The sequence below is a fragment of the Neolamprologus brichardi genome, chromosome 2, assembly GCF_056152115.1.
Source record: "Neolamprologus brichardi isolate AB-2024 chromosome 2, ASM5615211v1, whole genome shotgun sequence".
NCBI lineage: Eukaryota > Metazoa > Chordata > Actinopteri > Cichliformes > Cichlidae > Neolamprologus > Neolamprologus brichardi.
The window spans coordinates 26,969,323-26,990,325 of NC_142105.1; the positions used below are offsets into that span (position 1 = coordinate 26,969,323).

At 40.8% G+C, this 21,003-nt stretch overlaps 1 protein-coding gene and 3 pseudogenes across 17 annotated transcripts in view; all 4 read left to right on the top strand.

The window, feature by feature from the left end:
• Positions 1 to 21,003, top strand: part of LOC102780923 (protocadherin alpha-C2-like) — a 198,014-nt gene that overhangs the window by 85,806 nt on the left and 91,205 nt on the right. The window contains exon 1 of one of the 17 annotated variants that reach the window (XM_087849802.1): positions 8,258 to 10,758. The exons of 15 other annotated variants lie outside the window; for them this stretch is intronic. In XM_087849802.1, the coding sequence (XP_087705928.1) occupies positions 8,377 to 10,758 (2,382 nt within the window). In that variant the 5' untranslated portion in view covers positions 8,258 to 8,376. Of the gene's footprint in view, positions 1 to 8,257; positions 10,759 to 11,650; positions 14,157 to 21,003 lie in introns of those variants that run through there. One more of the 17 variants, XM_087849796.1, reaches the window with a different exon arrangement.
• On the top strand, positions 5,064 to 7,563 carry LOC148106158 (protocadherin alpha-3 pseudogene; annotated as a pseudogene).
• Positions 14,984 to 17,794, top strand: LOC148106159 (protocadherin alpha-10 pseudogene; annotated as a pseudogene).
• Positions 18,288 to 20,931, top strand: LOC148106160 (protocadherin alpha-10 pseudogene; annotated as a pseudogene).

Genomic DNA, 21,003 nt, shown 5'->3' on the forward strand with positions numbered 1-21,003 from the left:
AAAATCTGAGTCACAATGCTGAACTATATGTGAATGGAATTCATGCTGTCTCTCATACCTTTTATATTTCTCACTCTCACACCTCTCTCACACAAACCACACAAACCACACAGAGCCTGATCAGCCCTTCATGTATTTGAACTCCAGACTGCAATGTTGCCATTCATGCTGTGTAGATGCTTGTTACTAATTAGATACAGTATCACAGATTCAATAACACATCGTCTTTGATCAGCCCTGCTCTGCACATTAGTGATCATTTCCTAACTGATGATCACTAATGTGATTTGGAAATAAATGATTAAGTGGTAGTTGCTAGTGTAAATGCATTGTTGAATACATTAAAACATAAAATGAAGAGTGAAGTTTTTTTACATTTTATAGAAAAAATACACTATATGGAAAATGTTTTCTAAATACTAAATAGTATATGGGATCCCTAATCCTTAGGGATTAATAAAGTATGATGATTATGATTATGTTTAATATTTACTTAGTTGATAGGTCACTATACTGTTTTAATTCCCCAGCAAGTCTGTGATAAATCATGACACAGACAGAAATAATCACACTGTAGCAGTGGCAGGATGTTGCTCCTGTATGTTGTTTTACAGTAGAGTAACTAATTATGTGATATTTGGGCATTGTGCCATTGTTTTCCAAATGAGTGAACACTGTGTTCTATTGTGTTGGTGTGCCTCTCAGGGCTGTGTGCATGCGTATGTTTGGGCATGCTCCATATTGCTGTGTCCCGGTTTTGATCTTGCTCATGTTTCCGCGGACCCGCCCCTGTCCTACTTAGTCCAGAAACCAGTGAAGGCAGGCGCAGATTTGGAAATAAATGATTAAGTGGTAGTTGGTTTTAAAACTAGGAGTGATTAAGCTTTTCTTGCATCCTTCCTCTCTTTATTATATTAGTCATAGATTATTTCACAAATTGTGTAAGTAGATAAACAGCTGATTGCATGCCCAGCTTTCCAGTACATAGATGTTATTACAGTTACGCTGATATGCACATAATTGTATGCACAGTTCTCTAGTAAGTGGATATTATTCTATATAGTGAATTTACATCTGCATATGTCAGAGCTAAAATGCATATAAGATCATTGAAAAGTAATTTTTCCATTATTGTATTATATTACCCTATTGCAATAGTCAAGTGCTGGATAATTCATATCACACCTGCTTTTCTGAGAATAAGCAGACACTGCATATTAAATGGGCCCAGTGCATAAAGTGCACAAAGTGAAAAGGATTTGAAAAGTGAAAAGTATAATATAGTAGTACTAGAAGTACTAAAGACTTATACACAAGGAGTAGGTTGCCCTCTTGTGTCATGATGAGATACATGCCACATAAAAACCCCACTATGACATTAGTATCTCATCATATGAAAAGGATGTAATGTGCAAATGGCAGGAGGGACTATGTGTGTGTGTGTTTGAGGTCTCCAGAGGCCTGGCACCAAGAAGGTAGGATGTGCATGGCTGAATGCAAAGGTCAGGCTCTCTGAGGGTTTGTGGGGGGTGGAAAGAGAAGCAGACACTGCTATAAAAGTGCTGTGACAGTGAATGTGCTGCTGCAGTGCTACATTACCAATTACAACTGCAGCCCTGCACAGTCTGGTGAGGTATGCGCAAGAGTATGGTTTGTGTGTGCTTGAGTGAGTTTGTGTGTGTGTGTTGGGGGGGGGGGGGGGGGGGGGGGGGGCACAAGCAGATAAAATGTGGAAGTAGATATGAAATCTAATTTGTCATTTTTGTGCTATCTGATGCATTCTGAAAGCTAAACCCACAGGCTACTGCATTAGTGTGTGTGTGTGTGCGAGCGTGTGTTTGTGTGTGTGCACATATGCATTCATGCCTGTGCCCAAGATGGCGTTGCTATGGAGACGAGAGCTGTGCAGAGGGAGAGAGGAAAAGTGGGGGTAGGACTCGCCTTGAAGCATGTTTAGATCACACCCTTCCCCTATCTACTTACGCACACAGATCAACAGTACAGTATACATCCTTAGGACACACACACACTTACTCATGAACACGTACACAAAACCGATGGCTATGTGAAGGCATTAGATGCTTAGATGCAGGCAATATAGAAGCTAATGTGGTGGCTGTACTGTATGTGGTAGTGTCCCTTTAATAATGCAGTGAACACACCTAAAACAGTGCTGCTGACTGCTTCCGCCCCTGCAACCCCCTCCCTTCACCTACCTCTCACTGCTTTATCTGACCCTTTCATCACACTGCCAGTGGTGATTCTAGTTTCACCTCTAACATTATCATGTTATGGGCAAACAACAGACAGAGAAGAAGGTTAAGTACATGTTTACTTAACCACTAGACTCATTTTTAACAGCTCTCATATTTTAGGAAGCAAATACTGTTCATTTTTCTATACAACAGTTTATTCACTATTAATTATTCAGAAGTTTCAATTATTATACCCAGAGGAAGAGTAGCTTTTATCAATGCATGCATGCATCGGTTTTAAAAACAAACGCCTATGGGGTGCCACAGCATTCTGTCTTGGGACCGTTACTGTTTCTGTTGTATTTAGTCCCTCTTCTTCAACTTCTTAGCTCTTTTACAAATATTTCGTATCATTGTTACGCAGATGATATTCAGCTATATATCTCTTTTAGGCCACCTGATGTTTCTAAGCTTCAAATCTTGCAGTCCTGCTTCGATTCCAGCAGAGATTGGATGGCTGATAATTATCTTCAACTAAATGCTGATAAAACTGAAGTCATTGTCTTTGCTCCTGAGAAATTTGTTCCCCTCGTGGTTAAAAATCTAGGCCCTCTTGCTTCTTATATTAAACCCTCCATTAGGAACCAGCTCTGACGCTGCACACACACGTTAAATGTTTGGTTCGCTCTTGTTTTTACCATTTAAGAAACATTGCTAAGCTTAGTCCCATTGTGTCACGCTTCGAATTGGAAATGATTATTTATGCTTTTGTTTCATCTCATTTATATTATTGTAATTCCTTGTTTACTTGCTTAAGTAATGCCTCCCTGGAATGACTGCAGGGTGTTCAAAATGCTGCTGCTAGGCTTCTGACAAAGTATCCCAAATACTCCCATGCCACTCCCCTGCTGATTCAACGGCAATGGCTCCCTGTCAAGTTCAGGGTCCATTTAAAGATTATAATCATGACCTATAGGGACCTGCACGGTGTAGCTCCAACTCACATCAGTGATCTTCTTCTTTGTTATCGCCCCAGCGGGTACCTGAGGTCTTGTGACCAGGGCTTGTTGGTTATCCAGCATACACGGTTAAAAACAAAAGGTGACAGAGTGTATGTATCAGTGGCTCCCAGACTCTGGAACTCACTCCCTTTGAGTTTGAGATCTGTGGACTCAGTCATTTCTTTTAAAAAGCAGTTAAAAACTTATCTGTTTAAACTTGCTTTTGGTTGATTTTGTTTGTTTGAGGTTGGTCTAGGTGTATAGGTGTTAAAAATCAATTGTTATTTTTGCATTACTGTTTAAACAACTATGTTTTGATTAACTAAACATTCTGCATGTTTCCCTAAGTAACTCTATCACCGGATGAAGAGGTGTGGATGACCTTATGGATATGCTCAGTAACCCACCACTAATTCCGGGGTGTATTCAGAGCTGCTGGCTAATATACTGTGTTTCATCTATGTGGAACTAGGTTTTCCATAATTACAGAAACCATAGATTTGTTTCTTTTAAAAATGTATTGTTTGTTTAGAATAAGAAAAAAATTGTTAATCCGCTCACTGGGCAGCAAAGAATACCAAGTGTGAAATTTATGGAACATTCATATGTGTTTCATGGTGACTTTAGGAGAATGATAATCCAGACTGAAGTCCTGTAAGGTCAAAGTAGTGTAGTCTGGCCCTAAAATAAACCATGAATAATTGAATTTCATCACGGGTTGCATAACTGCGATAAATGTCTTGCGTAATGTATGCATTTGCTTGTGTATGTTAATAAACCGCAAGAGCACTATACTCTCTCTTCTATACTCTACCTACTGTTTTCTATTACATGCATTAGGAAAATGAACACACAGATCATCCTATGTGAGCCATTATTATTATTAATATTGTCTATGGGGGCTGACAGATGATTGTAGTTGTGGGATAATATTTTCAAATCAAATCATGTTTTCTGAGGAATGGAAATAGGGCAGGAGTTTCTGAATCTAGGGCTTAATCATGGGATTACAAACAAGCTCATGACTACTGTCTCTGTGGAAATGTGAAGTAACACTAAAATGCACCAAAAATACAATACGAGACGCAGACACCCCCTCCTGTGCTCATATGTGCAGAAGAATAACTATGTACGATTAAATATATTTATTGCCCAAAAGGCTGAAAGAGAAAAAATCATTAAAAGATAAATAAAGAAGCCATTGATGTGGATGCAGAAGAAGAAACTGTACTATTTTTTATGGTTTGGGGAGGTGTTTTTGTTTGTTTGTTTGTTTTTTGCTGTTTTTGTTTGTTTTTTACTGTTTTGTTTGCTTGCTTGCTTGCTTGCTTGCTTGTTTGTTTTTACGCACTCTTAGGGAAAAAATACATACAAATTTGTAGACATGATAAAACTTGTGGTGCAATTCACACATTGCTATATAGGCATGGCTGAATGCTAAAACTTTCAGGCAGCCTCCAACTTTGTATCCGTTTATTAAGCTCACATTAGTAGTAAATAGAATCTACAAATAACTCTTAAATTGAATGGAACAAAGAGGTTTAGTGGAAAAAGGTAGAGTAACGTGGGATGCGATGTATTTGATACTATCACTTTATACAAGGACAATCATTCAGGTGTTGTCCATGGTGCAGAGAAGACTTGTTCCGATTTCTGATGTCAGTTGAGCTTTTCAGATACCTTTGGTGTGACCTGATGGCTGCAGGAGAAGCAACTGTTTTCACTGGCCTCTGCATTGCGCTCTTTTCACCACGTGGCGTCGCTGTTGATCCATTAGTTACAGCCCTGCTCTTTAATAGAACTTGGCCCCTCCCGTTTACAAGCGATATGAACAATTTCTGTCTTTGTTATAAGACTCAAACGACGGTGGAACAAACAGAATACTACAGTCAAAAAGCTCCCTGATCGTCCATTCTTTCCTAAATATCTGAATGCCACTGGAGCTCAAATTTATGCTTTATTCATATTGAACAGAGATGTCGCCCTTTAAATTGAGCTATTTTGGGATGTATTTGTGCCTTTTTCTACTGGATGTTTACTGGCAGACTGTGGCTGGGCAGCTCTCCTATTCAATCTCAGAGGAGGTAAACCCGGGGACTCCTGTTGGGAATATCGCTAAGGATCTAAACCTGAATTCACAAGAGTTGGAATCTCGTATGTTTCAAATCGTTACTGGATCAAAGAGAAATTTTTTTGAGGTAAATCTAAAGACTGGTGTTCTGTATGTCAGTGAGAGAATAGACAGAGAGGAGCTCTGCTCGGAGGAACTAAAATGTCCAGTAAGTGTAGAAGCCGTAATAAATAACCCATTGAAGCTTTATCGTATTGATGTAGAGATCTTAGATGTAAACGACAATGCTCCTTTTTTTACAACCAAACTGCAAAATTTATATATTGCAGAGAGCACATTGCCTGGAGTGAAATTTGAATTATCCGAAGCAACTGATGCGGATATGGGGAAAAACGGAGTAAGCACTTACAAATTAAGCCAAAATGAACATTTTTCGTTGGCCGTGCACAAAGCAGGTGACCGTGTGTCTGCTGAGTTGGTGCTGCAGAAAGCCTTAGACCGAGAAAAGCAGGCAGTCATCACTATGACACTGACGGCTGTAGATGGAGGAACCCCACCGAAATCCGGCACCTCGCAACTCGTTATTAATGTATTAGACAATAATGATAATATTCCGATCTTTAGTGAATCCCTGTATAAAACAAAAATTCCAGAAAACATTCCCCTGGGGTTAAAGGTAATAACAGTGAACGCCACTGATGCAGATGAGGGTTTAAACAGTGAGATTGTATATTCGCTGAGAAGCAAAGACCAAGATCACGTACTTGATATATTTGAAATTGAACCTCAGACTGGTGTAATTAAGGTCAAAGGGAAAATAGACTTTGAAGAGAGGAGGGCTTTTGAGGTACGTGTTGTGGCCAGTGATAAAGGGCATCCTCCGATGTCCGCTCACTGTAAAGTGCTGGTAGAAGTGGTGGACTTAAATGATAATGCTCCTGAGATCACGGTGACGTCATTACATATGAAGGTAAAAGAGGATGCTCCTGTAGGCACAGCAGTTGCACTTGTATCTGTCCTCGATAAAGACGGTGGAAAAAACGGTGATGTGGAGATCCAAATTAAAAACAAAGCGCCATTCAAACTCGAAACTAACTACAAAAATTATTATTCGCTGTTAGTTGATGGACCTCTGGACAGGGAGACATTCTCTATTTACAATGTCAATATAATCGCTAATGACAAAGGGATTCCACCACTTACCAGCACAAGTGTAGTTTCCATACACGTTTCTGATGTCAATGATAATGCACCTCTGTTCACGGAGGCCGTAATTAATGTTTATGTGAATGAGAACAGTCCAGTGGGAGCAGTCATTAAAAGAGTGACTGCAACTGATGCAGACATAGACCAAAATAGCCAAATCAGCTATTCATTGTTAAAAATTGGCAATAACCAGCTGCTGTTATCGACAATGATTAATATCAACTCGGAGACAGGAGATATAATCAGCCTGCAGTCTTTTAATTACGAGGAGTTAAAAACATTCCAGTTTAAAGTTCAGGCCACAGACTCTGGTGTTCCTCCGCTCAGCAGTAACGTCACTGTCAACGTTTTAATCCTGGATGAAAATGACAACAGTCCCATGATTCTCGCGCCATATTCTGAGCATGGCTCCGTTAACAGTGAGAGCATCCCCTATTCTGCTGAAGCGGGATACTTTGTAGCAAAGATCAGGGCTGTAGACGCAGACTCTGGATACAATGCTCTGGTTTCTTATCACCTGTCTGAGCCCAAAGGAAACAACCTGTTCAGGATCGGAACCAGCACCGGGGAGATCAGGACTAAGAGGAGATTGAGTGACAATGACCTCAAAACTCACCCCTTGGTGGTCTTGGTCTCTGATAACGGAGAACCCTCCCTGTCAGCTACTGTGTCTATTGATGTGGTGGTGGTTGAAAGCACGGCTGAAATCCAGACTCCGTTCAGACATGTGCCTGTAAAGGAGGACAGCTTCTCGGATTTGAACCTGTATCTGCTGATCGCCATTGTGTCGGTGTCCGTCATCTTTCTGCTCAGCCTCATCACTTTAATAGCAGTCAGATGCCACAGGACAGATGGCACTTTCAGCAGGTACAGCGCCCCCATGATCACCACCCACCCTGACGGGAGCTGGTCTTACTCGAAAGCTACTCAGCAGTATGACGTGTGTTTCAGCTCAGACACGCTCAAGAGTGACGTGGTGGTTTTCCCCGCCCCGTTTCCACCTGTAGATGCAGAACTGATCAGTATTAACGAAGGAGACACTTTTACCAGGACTCAGACTTTACCTACCAAAGAAAAGGTGAGTCCATGAAATTTTAAAATACTTGCATATTGTCATTCCTCGTCGTTGCAGATTAAACGGTACCGTTTTTCTTATCTTAGCATGGTGTATCTTCTGATTTAAACTAGATTCCAAATATATATATGCTTCATCTTTAAAATGTTTAGTTGTGCCAATTTAATAATATCCATCATTTGGACAGCATTGCAGTGCGTTTATGTAGCTGTCCATGGTGCTGGTGTAGGCATTCTAGTATAATAGATGTGATCTGAAGGCCGCAATAATTATAATAATAATTAAGTCACCTTTCTGATATGTGCATTGCTCTTTGTCTCTGGTTACCCAAAGGATAGACAGATAGCACATTAAGCTGATATACGCCTAGACAATTGTATTACTCATATTTGCTCATATTTTCATGTTTTGTGAAAAGGAGATACGGCAAGGTTTAACATATGCTACACCTGTCTTTAAATAAATATATGAGGGAGCTGGACATTATTTGCCATTACCAGATTGGCATCTTGATGCATTTATCTTGAAGGATTAAACGAATTTATGAGATTGTTTTGTTATAATGTAGTATTTTTAAATGACCACATGGGGACATTGTAGACCATCACATTTTCATAGTGCTCTTGGTTGTTCGAAGCTCCTCCTAGATTTAGATGATGGTGACGATGATGCTTTGCAGGGCTTTGTTACAAGAGGGGCAGTATGAGAATACATTGTGCGATCATCGCTTTGTCCTTTACTTCTTATATACACGGAAATCTGGATTCTTCCACTCTATTTTCACCTTGAAAACTACGATCCATATGCTGTGCTCGCACAGGATAGAAAATGTCGACAGGGAGGATATGCAGTTCTTTTGGGATTTATGTAGTCGTCTTTCTTTTGGATTGCTGCTGGCATGTGGTGACTGGGCAGCTCTCTTACTCTGTATCAGAGGAGGTAAACCCGGGGACTACTGTGGGAAATCTCGCTAAAGATCTAAATCTTAACGTGCATGACTTGAGGACGCGTATGTTTCAGATTGTTAGCGGATCAAAGAGAAATTATTTCGATATAAATTTGAAAACGGGTAGTCTCTATGTCAGTGAAAGAATCGACCGTGAGGAGCTTTGCGCAAAAGCTGCAATATGTACTGTTAGCGTAGAGGCCGTGATCAACAATCCACTGAAGCTTTATCGTTTAGATGTAAATGTAGTCGATATTAATGATAATGTGCCACATTTTCCTGAGAATTTGCAGTATCTTAATATTGCGGAAAGTACTGTGCCAGGGGGGAAATTTGGATTTATAGGGGCATCGGATCTCGACGTTGGAAAGAATGACGTTAGTTCATACAAGTTGAGTCCAAATGATTACTTTTCTTTAGAGGTCCACAAAGGAAGGGATAGTGTGTCTGCCGAGCTGGTGCTACAGAAAGCTCTAGACCGAGAAACACAACCTACTGTTAATCTTACCGTGACTGCTGTCGACAGCGGAAACCCACCCAAGTCAGGAACATTGCAAATCATTATAAATGTCTTAGACATTAATGACAACGCTCCGGTTTTCAGTAGGGCTTTGTATAAAACACAGATTCATGAAAATCTACCAATGGGTAAAACAATTATATTTTTAAATGCAACAGACGCAGATGACGGATTAAATGCTGAAACTGAATATTCTTTTAGAAGTAAAGGTCAGGATCATGTTTTAAATGTATTTCAAATAGACTCTAAAACGGGAGCGATTTCAATTAAAGGCAAAATCGATTACGAAGAAAATCCTGCATTTGAGATCCATGCCGAGGCCACTGACAAAGGTCAGCCTCCGATGTCTGCTCATTGTAAAGTGTTGGTAGAAGTGCTGGATCTAAATGACAACGCTCCTGAGATCACGGTAACGTCACTACTAAATACAGTGAAAGAAGACGCGGAAGTAGGTGCAGCCATTGCACTTGTCTCGGTTTTGGATAAAGATAGTGGGAATAACGGGGCAGTGAAAGCTGTGATTGCAAATAAGACTCCATTTAAACTGGACACAAACTATAGAAATTATTACTCTTTAGTAGTTAATGGTCCGCTTGACAGAGAAACTACACACGAGTACAATGTTACTATAATAGCAACTGATGAAGGAGCTCCTCCTCTCTCCAGCACCAGCATAATTAGTGTTTACGTTTCTGATGTCAATGACAACTCGCCTCGCTTCTCTGATCCGATACTTAATATTTATGTTAAAGAGAACAGTCCAGTAGGAGCAGTCATTAAAACTCTGACTGCAACTGATGTTGATGTCGATAAAAATGGTAAAGTGAGCTATTCTTTTTTAAAAAGCAGCAGTGACTCACTACCGTTTCCTACAATGATTAACATCAACTCAGAGACAGGAGATATAATCAGCCTGCAGTCTTTTAACTACGAGGAGTTAAAAACCTTCCAGTTTAAAGTTCAGGCCACAGACTCTGGTGTTCCTCCACTCAGTAGCAACGTCACTGTCAACGTTTTAATCCTGGATGAAAATGACAACAGTCCTACGATTCTCGCGCCATATTCACAGCACGGCTCCGTTAACAGTGAGAGCATCCCCTATTCTGCTGAAGCGGGATACTTTGTGGCAAAGATCAGGGCTGTAGACGCAGACTCTGGATACAATGCGCTGCTTTCTTATCACCTGTCTGAGCCCAAAGGAAACAACCTGTTCAGGATCGGAACCAGCACCGGGGAGATCAGGACTAAGAGGAGAATGAGTGACAATGACCTAAAAACTCACCCCTTGGTGGTCTTGGTCAAAGATAACGGAGAACCCTCCCTGTCAGCTACTGTGTCTATTGATGTGGTGGTGGTTGAAAGCACGGCTGAAATCCAGACTCAATTCAGACATGTGCCTGTAAAGGAGGACAGCTTCTCGGATTTGAACCTGTATCTGCTGATCGCCATTGTGTCGGTGTCCGTCATCTTTCTGCTCAGCCTCATCACTTTAATAGCAGTCAGATGCCACAGGACAGACGGCACTTTCAGCAGGTACAGCGCCCCGATGATCACCACCCACCCTGACGGGAGCTGGTCTTACTCTAAAGCTACTCAGCAGTATGACGTGTGTTTCAGCTCAGACACGCTCAAGAGTGACGTAGTGGTTTTCCCCGCCTCGTTTCCACCTGTAGATGGAGAACTGATCAGTATTAACGGAGGAGACACTTTTACTAGGACTCAGACTTTACCTAGCAAAGAGAAGGTAAGAAATTAGCAAAAACAATGCAATGCATAAATTGATGCCTTAGGTAATCTCCATGTTTTGTTTGTTTGTTGTTGTTGTTTTTTTAAGTGGAATACGTTAGTACTAACTTCACAAACTATTTAAAGATGTGATTTTTTTATCGGTTTGGAGTTGAGTTGAAATGTACAGTTGTTAATAAGCCAAAATAAACAAGGTTCATGAGCCTTTCAAGTTTAGACAGAAAGTTATTGTCGTTATCCGTGGTGCTGAAATCAGAAAGGTGCGAGTTGCCGGTCATTTGGAGGGTGTATCTGGGGACTTAATTGGGGCACGGTTGACAAAGACAAGTGTTTTTCCCTGGAAACTTGACATACAATTCATGATAGATCTTTTTATTTAGTGGAGAATGGTGTAAAGTTTGTTTGATCACATTTAGGAAGGTTATTCGACCGCTTATTCAATCACCTTCGCTCTCATACTTTTAGAAATTAGGAAAATGTGTTTATTTTATGTCATAATACTAGTAAGTTCTTGCTGTATCTTTCTGGTGTCGAATTTTTTTCAATAAGGTCTGTCAATTCTAACTCGTGTACTTTTAGGCGAGTATCACCAAGAGGAAACTTGTGATTTTTTTCTTTGTTAACTGAGAATTAATCAGAATGGGAAAAGGAAAAAAATCATTTGAAATGCACCATAACATATAAGTTAACAGGGTTATGTTCATAATTAATGAGAAGTTGATCGCCTTGGACGGGTCATTTAATTGTTACTGTTCCTAAAGCTTAAATGCAGTTATTTTACATCACCAGATGGTGGCACTGAAGACCATGACATCTAGATGTTATTTCTAAAGGCATAAGACTCCACCCAGAAACAGAGGATGATCTTTCTCTGGGCTTTGTAACAAAGAGGCGCAGAGCGAGAGAGAAAGGGCGAAAAATTTATCAGGCTGACTTGTTGTGATTGCCTTTGTTTGCGGATATATGACGGTTGCTGGTGGACACAAAGTGTTCCTGATTTCGGTGGATTTAATCATGCATTTCCCAACAAAAACAGATATTTTGCGGGCTTATTCTGTGGCCGTGCTGCTGAATTATTGCTGGGAAGCGGTGTCTGGACAGCTCTCGTACTCTGTATCGGAGGAGGAAAATATTGGGACATCTGTTGGAAATATTGCCAAAGATCTAAATCTCAATGTACAGGATTTAGAGTCTCGTAGGTTTCAGATTGTTAGTGGACCACAGAAGAAGTATTTCGATGTGAATTTAAAAACTGGTGCTCTTTATGTCAGCGAAAGAATCGACCGCGAGGAGCTTTGTGGTAGGGCTTCAAAATGTACTGTCAATGTAGAGGCGGTGATCAACGTCCCGCTGAAGCTTTATCGCTTAGAGATAAATATAAAAGATATAAACGACAACGCACCCGTTTTCTCTGAGAAGCTGCAGTCGCTTGATGTTTCAGAAAATACTTTACCGGGAGTCAAATTTGGACTGATAGAGGCATCAGATTTGGATGTCGGTAAAAACGGTGTTAATACATATAAACTTAGTAATAACGATTATTTTACATTAGATATTCATAAAGGAGAAGACAGCGTGTCTGCTGAGTTAGTGCTGCAGAAATCGTTAGACAGAGAGCAGGATTCTGTTATAAAACTCACGCTGACTGCAGTAGACGGAGGAAACCCACCCAAGTCAGGGACATCGCTTATTATCATTTCCGTGATGGATACTAATGACAACCATCCCGTGTTCAGTAAGTCTTTGTACAAAATTAAAATTCCTGAAAACTTGTCCAGTGGGTCGACAGTGATTACGCTGAATGCAACAGACACAGATGAGGGTTCAAACAGTGAAATTGAATACTCTTTGAGAAAAAAAGGCCAAGATCATATTTTAGATTTATTTGAAATTAATTCAAAAACGGGACTGATTTCAGTTAAGGGTAAAGTCGATTATGAAGAAAATCGTGCATTTGAGATCCATGCGGAGGCCACTGACAAAGGCCAGCCTCCGATGTCTGCTCATTGTAAAGTGTTGGTAGAAGTGCTGGATCTAAATGACAACGCTCCTGAGATCACGGTAACGTCACTACTAAATACAGTAAAAGAGGATGCGGAAGTAGGTACAGCTATTGCACTTGTCTCGGTTTTGGATAAAGATGGTGGGAATAACGGGGCAGTGAAAGCTGTGATTGTAAATAAAACTCCATTTAAACTGGACACAAACTATAGAAATTATTACTCTTTAGTGGTTACTGGTCCGCTTGACAGAGAAATTACAGACGAGTACAATGTTACTATAATAGCAACTGATGAAGGAGCTCCTCCTCTCTCCAGCACCAGCATAATTAGTGTTCATGTTTCTGATGTCAATGACAACTCGCCTCGCTTCTCTGATCCGATACTTAATATTTATGTTAAAGAGAACAGTCCAGTAGGAGCAGTCATTAAAACTCTGACTGCAACTGATGCTGATGTCGATAAAAATGGTCAAGTGAGCTATTCTTTTTTAAAAAGCAGCAGTGACTCACTACCGTTTCCTACAATGATTAACATCAACTCAGAGACAGGAGATATAATCAGCCTGCAGTCTTTTAACTACGAGGAGTTAAAAACATTCCAGTTTAAAGTTCAGGCCACAGACTCTGGTGTTCCTCCACTCAGTAGCAACGTCACTGTCAACGTTTTAATCCTGGATGAAAATGACAACAGTCCTACGATTCTCGCGCCATATTCTGAGCACGGCTCCGTTAACAGTGAGAGCATCCCCTATTCTGCTGAAGCGGGATACTTTGTGGCAAAGATCAGGGCTGTAGATGCAGACTCTGGATACAATGCGCTGCTTTCTTATCACCTGTCTGAGCCCAAAGGAAACAACCTGTTCAGGATTGGAACCAGCACCGGGGAGATCAGGACTAGGAGGAGAATGAGTGACAATGACCTCAAAACTCACCCCTTGGTGATCTTGGTCTCTGATAACGGAGAACCCTCCCTGTCAGCTACTGTGTCGATTGATGTGATGGTGGTTGAAAGCACGGCTGAAATCCAGACTCAGTTCAGACATGTGCCTGTAAAGGAGGACAGCTTCTCGGATTTGAACCTGTATCTGCTGATCGCCATTGTGTCGGTGTCCGTCATCTTTCTGCTCAGCCTCATCAGTTTAATAGCAGTCAGATGCCACAGGACAGACGGCACTTTCAGCAGGTACAGCGCCCCCATGATCACCACCCACCCTGACGGGAGCTGGTCTTACTCTAAAGCTACCCAGCAGTATGACGTGTGTTTCAGCTCAGACACACTCAAGAGTGACGTAGTGGTTTTCCCCGCCCCGTTTCCACCTGTAGATGGAGAACTGATCAGTATTAACGAAGGAGACACTTTTACCAGGACTCAAACTTTACCTACCAAAGAAAAGGTAAGCGCATATTGGTCTTAAATATTCTGGGATGTTATTTATTGTGCAAAACCACGGTGGAGAACCGAGTATGAATCAATAGGGTTTCACCCGAATTAAATTAAAAGAACTTAATTGCCACGAAAAAATGGGGATAAATCCAGTTCAAGTTAACTAATAAAATAAATCACTTGGATATATTTTGTTAGGCTTCTTTTACACATACTCATAGTTTGTGGTATTTACTTCTAGCAAAAGACGTGCAGATTTTGAATCATACCCTACACGTTGTTCTTCATAGTACTGAACGGACGATTCAACATGCTGGGCAGTTATACTGTACTTTAAATAATGTCTCGCTAAACATGTGTTCGAGTATTCATATCCTGGCTTTGTTAACATTAACAGGCTGTAACAATGTATATTCAAAACAATTCTGAAAAAAAACTATTTTTGCTTAGCTTGATTCTGTTCATTTCTGAGTTTTGTATTGTAAATATTTTAATCGTCTGACTCATGTAGAAGGTATCGTTTATTACACTATATGTCTTTGAGGGTTCATTCATACATTTTTATGAATGTATGAATTAAAAAAAAAACACTGAATGAGAACAGTATTCAGAATAATGCCAGAATGGCAGCAGGTCATGGTTGTTGTTCCGCAAAACACTGCTTAGCTAGATAATTAAGGAAACTTAATTTCCTGATATTGAATGCACTTCTTGAAAATGTCCACACGGGGACATTGTAGACCATCAGATTTGAATTTCATCTTTGGTGTCTCGGACTCCTCCCAGAGTATATTTCTCTGGAATTCAGACAAAGAGAATCAGAGGGCGAAAGAGGACGGTGCGACAACCATTTTCTTGTTCATGGGAGATGAGTCAAAAAGCATCACTCTCATGTCTTACTCTGTTTAATTGTTTGAATTTCTTAATGTAATATGCGGGTTTGAATTACTCCGCTTCCCGGTGAATGTAAGAATGAATATACTGGGCAAATCGAGCTGTATATGGATATATCTCGTCTTCGTCCTGCTGGATTGTTATTGGGAAACGGTTTCTGGGCAGCTCTCTTACTCCGTCTCAGAGGAGGTGAATCTGGGGACTGTTGTCGGAAATGTCGCGAAAGATCTCAACATCAATGTCCAGGATTTGGAGGCCCGCATGTTTCAAATCGTTGCTGGATCAAAGAGGAAATATTTCGAGGTAAATCTAAAAACTGGAGCCCTCTATGTTAACGAGAGAATAGATCGAGAAGAGCTTTGTGGTAATGACGCCAAATGCTCACTCAGTGTAGAAGCTGTTATTAATAATCCACTGAAACTGTACCGTATGGAAATTACGATTTTAGATGTGAATGATAATTCTCCTTCATTTGAGAGTACGTTGCAATCAATGAACATTACTGAGAGCACAGCGGCGGGAGCAAAATTTCCTCTGCATCAAGCTCACGATGCTGACGTGGGTAAAAACACTGTAAACACCTACAAGCTGAGTCAAAATGAACATTTCTCTCTTGATGCACACAAAGTTCAGGGTGTAACTCCTGAGATGGTGCTTCAGAAAGTTTTAGACAGGGAAAAACAGTCTGTGATTACGCTCACACTGACTGCCATCGATGGGGGAACACCTGCTAAATCCGGAAGCATGACTATAATAGTTCATGTACTGGACATTAATGATAATCCTCCTGTTTTCAGCCAAAGGTTGTATAAAGCCAGAGTCTACGAAAATGTGAAAATAGGCACATCAATAATTACATTAAATGCGACTGATTTAGATGACGGACAAAATGGAAAAGTGATATATTCATTTAGTGAAGTTGGTCAGGGGAAACAAACTAATTCATTTGTTATAGATGAGAAAACAGGAACTGTAACGAATAAAAGGAATATTGACTATGAAGAAAGTAATGCTTTTGAACTTCGAGTACAAGCCAGTGATGGGGCCTCTTCCCCTCTCACGTCACATGCCAAATTATTGATTGAAGTATTAGACGTTAATGACAACGCACCTGAAATTTCACTCACATCGCTGTTGAACACTGTTAAAGAGGACGCATCCGTTGAAACAGCCATTGCCCTTGTTTCAGTATTTGATAAAGATGGAGGTAAAAATGGGATGGTGACATGTAAAATTTCCAATAACGTTCCTTTTAAATTGGAATCAAATTACAAGAATTCATATTCCTTAGTTGTGGACGGTCCTCTTGACCGAGAGACTGCACCTCAGTACAACATCAGCATCACTGCTACTGATGAGGGCAGCCCACCTCTCTCCAACACGAGTGTTATAACTGTTCATGTGTCAGATGTAAATGACAACAAACCTCAGTTTTCAGAAAGTGTGATCAACGTTTACGTGAAAGAAAACAGTCCAGTAGGAGCAGTTATTAAAAAAGTGACAGCAGCTGATGCAGACATTGATCAAAATAGTCAGGTGAGTTACTCTTTTTTACAAAGCAGCAGTGACTCAGTGCCGTTTTCTACATTATTAAACATCAACTCAGAGACTGGAGACATAATTAGTCTTCAGTCTTTTAACTATGAGGAGTTAAAAACTTTCAACTTTAAAGTTCAGGCCACAGATTCTGGTGTTCCTCCGCTCAGCAGCAACGTCACTGTCAACGTTTTAATCATGGATGAAAATGACAACAGTCCCACGATTCTCGCGCCATACTCTGAGCACGGCTCTGTTAACAGTGAGAACATCCCTTATTCTGCTGAAGCGGGATACTTTGTGGCAAAGATCAGGGCTGTAGACGCAGACTCTGGATACAATGCGCTGCTTTCTTATCACCTGTCTGAGCCCAAAGGAAACAACCTGTTCAGGATCGGAACCAGCACCGGGGAGATCAGGACTAAGAGGAGATTGAGTGACAATGACATCAAAACTCACCCCTTGGTGGTCTTGGTCTCTGATAACGGAGAACCCTCCCTGTCAGCTACTGTGTCTATTGATGTGGTGGTGGTTGAAAGCACGGCTGAAATCCAGACTCCGTTCAGACATGTGCCTGTAAAGGAGGACAGCTTCTCGGATTTGAACCTGTATCTGCTGATCGCCATTGTGTCGGTGTCCGTCATCTTTCTGCTCAGCCTCATCACTTTAATTGCAGTCAGATGCCACAGGACAGATGGCACTTTCAGTAGGTACAGCGCCCCCATGATCACCACCCACCCTGACGGGAGCTGGTCTTACTCTAAAGCTACTCAGCAGTATGACGTGTGTTTCAGCTCAGACACACTCAAGAGTGACGTAGTAGTTTTCCCCGCCCCGTTTCCACCTGTAGATGGAGAACTGATCAGTATTAACGGAGAAGACACTTTTACCAGGACTCAGACTTTGCCTAACAAAGAGAAGGTAAGGAAGTATTAAATTTCCTATTCACTGCTGCACTTCTTTGTTTGGAAATCTTAAAAGCCTAATGTAATTTAGCTTCATCTCGTAGTTTTCATCATCTTTAGCAATACATTTACACACTTCTTAGCTGTGACTAAAATAATACAAATGCGAAGAAATCACTGTTGCTGAGTTTACAGCACGACAGGATCTTCTCCAACGCTGTGTTGTTGTTCTCTTTTCTGTTGTAACGTGAATTTGTCATGGCAGATTCGCATTATCACGCAATCGCCGCTCTCCGTGGTGCTCAATGTATGAGTCCTTGTCGGGTTCACGTGCACGGTTATGGATGTGTTTTGGTATATTTAGAAGACGTTAAACAACGTATCACAACATCGATAACGTGTTTAAACATACCCCTATATAGTTAACATTTGTGCTCACTTCTCTCTTCACTTTAAACAAACAAGTGTATTTGCCCAATTAGTTTTTAAATTTAGCATTTAAAATATCACATACCTTAAAATCTTTCCATAATAAAATGCTAATTGTAATCATCGGTTTAACTGATGAACTATTATTTCTAACCTTTAATCTAGTGATTTATACTACCCTTTTTAAACACTAGGAATATACAGTGCACCATTGTCCGCTGGTTTTGCTGACGTGTAATGTAGTTAGAGCAAGTGACCACATAGGGACGGTATAGACCGTCACATTTAGACGTTCTGGTCTATGACTTCGGGCCCCTCCCATCCTACGTTCAGCAAATGATCCATTTGTGTGCTTTGTTACAAAGAGAGCTCGGACAACAACGAACGGTGGTCTTTATTTGAGAAGATAGAGAAAATTGCTTTGGACTAATTATACATTCATTTCCATTCATTGGTTGCTGTGACATATTATCTGGAGTTTCTATTGTGCCTTCGCCTGCTGTGTAAATATGCTTTTACCGCATAGAAGAAGCTTTCTGTGGATTAATCTGTTATTCGTTCTGCTGGATTGTTATTGGGAAACGGTTTCTGGGCAGCTCTCTTACTCCGTCTCAGAGGAGGTGAATCTGGGGACTGTTGTCGGAAATGTCGCGAAAGATCTGAACATCAATGTCCAGGATTTGGAGGCCCGCATGTTTCAGATCGTTGCTGGATCGAAGAAAAAATATTTCGAGGTAAATCTAAAAACTGGAGCCCTCTATGTTAACGAGAGAATAGATCGAGAGGAGCTTTGTGGTAATGACGCCAAATGCTCACTCAGTGTAGAAGCTGTTATTAATAATCCACTTAAACTGTACCGTATAGAAATAAATGTTTTGGATGTGAATGACAATTCACCCTCATTTCTCAGCACATCCCAGACAATTAATATTACCGAGAGCACAGCGGTAGGAACAAAATTTCTGCTGAAACGAGCTCACGATGGAGACGTTGGAAAAAACTCTATAAATACCTACAAACTGAGTCAAAATGAACATTTCTCTCTAAATACACTTAAAGGGGGTAGCATAACAGTCGAATTGGTGCTTCAGAAAGTTTTAGACAGAGAAAAACAATCTGTGATCAAACTTATACTAATTGCACTTGATGCAGGAACACCTCCTAAATCTGGAAGTATGACCATTATAGTAAATGTCTTAGACATTAATGATAATCCTCCTGTCTTTAGTCAAATGCTATATAAAGTCAGTATACATGAGAATGTGAATATTGGGACTTCAATAATTACCCTGAATGCCACTGATTTAGATGATGGAAAAAATGGGCAAATATCATATTATTTTATGGAAATAGACGAAGGGAAACAAACAGATGTGTTTTATATAGATGAACAAACAGGGACTGTAACAAATAAAATGAATATTGATTTCGAAGAAAATAATGCTTTTGAACTTCGAGTACAAGCCAGTGATGGAGCTTCCTCACCTTTCACGTCACATGCTAAATTACTGGTTGAAGTATTAGACGTTAATGACAACGCACCTGAAATTTCAGTCACATCACTGTTGAACACTGTTAAAGAGGACGCATCAGTTGGCACAGCCATTGCCCTTGTTTCAATATTTGATAAAGATGGAGGTAAAAATGGGATGGTGAATTGTAAAATTTCTAATAATGTTCCTTTTAAATTGGAGCCAAATTATAAGAATTCATATTCATTAGTTGTGGACGGTCCTCTTGACCGAGAGACTGCACCTCAGTACAACATCAGCATCACTGCTACTGATGAGGGCAGCCCACCTCTCTCCAACACGAGTGTTATAACTGTTCATGTGTCAGATGTAAATGACAACAAACCTCAGTTTTCAGAAAGTGTGATCAACGTCTACGTGAAAGAAAACAGTCCAGTAGGAGCAGTTATTAAAACAGTGACAGCAGCTGATGCAGACATTGATCGAAATAGTCAGGTGAGTTACTCTTTTTTACAAAGCAGCAGTGACTCAGTGCCACTATCTACATTATTAAACATCAACTCAGAGACTGGAGACATAATCAGCCTGCAGTCTTTTAACTATGAGGAGTTAAAAACGTTCCAGGTTAAAGTTCAGGCCACAGACTCTGGTGTTCCTCCACTCAGCAGCAACGTGACTGTAAACGTTTTAATCCTGGATGAAAATGACAACAGTCCCACGATTCTCACGCCATATTCTGAGCACGGCTCCGTTAACACTGAGAACATCCCCTATTCTGCTGAAGCGGGATACTTTGTGGCAAAGATCAGGGCTGTAGACGCAGACTCTGGATACAATGCGCTGCTTTCTTATCACCTGTCTGAGCCCAAAGGAAACAACCTGTTCAGGATCGGGACCAGCACCGGGGAGATCAGGACTAGGAGGAGATTGAGTGACAATGACCTCAAAACTCACCCTTTGGTGATCTTGGTCTCTGATAACGGAGAACCCTCCCTGTCAGCTACTGTGTCTATTGATGTGGTGGTGGTTGAAAGCACGGCTGAAATCCAGACTCCGTTCAGACATGTGCCTGTAAAGGAGGACAGCTTCTCGGATTTGAACCTGTATCTGCTGATCGCCATTGTGTCGGTGTCCGTCATCTTTCTGCTCAGCCTCATCACTTTAATAGCAGTCAGATGCCACAGGACGGATGGTACTTTCAGCAGGTACAGCGCCCCCATGATCACCACCCACCCTGACGGGAGCTGGTCTTACTCTAAAGCTACTCAGCAGTATGACGTGTGTTTCAGCTCAGACACGCTCAAGAGTGACGTAGTAGTTTTCCCCGCCCCGTTTCCACCTGTAGATGGCGAACTTATCAGTATTAACGGAGGAGACACTTTTACCAGGACTCAGACTTTACCTAGCAAAGAAAAGGTAAGAACACAGTGTTTATAACATCTTACAATTTTACATAAAAGAAGCGCGTCATCTTACACTGAACTTGTCTACATGTGGTTAATTTCTCCTGCTTTCAAAGATTACCCTTTACAACTGTCCGCAACTTTAAGCCAATCTTTTCCATTTAAATACTCGCTGTTTAAATGCCGCAGAAGAGAAGCCAGTACGCGGATAAGGAGTT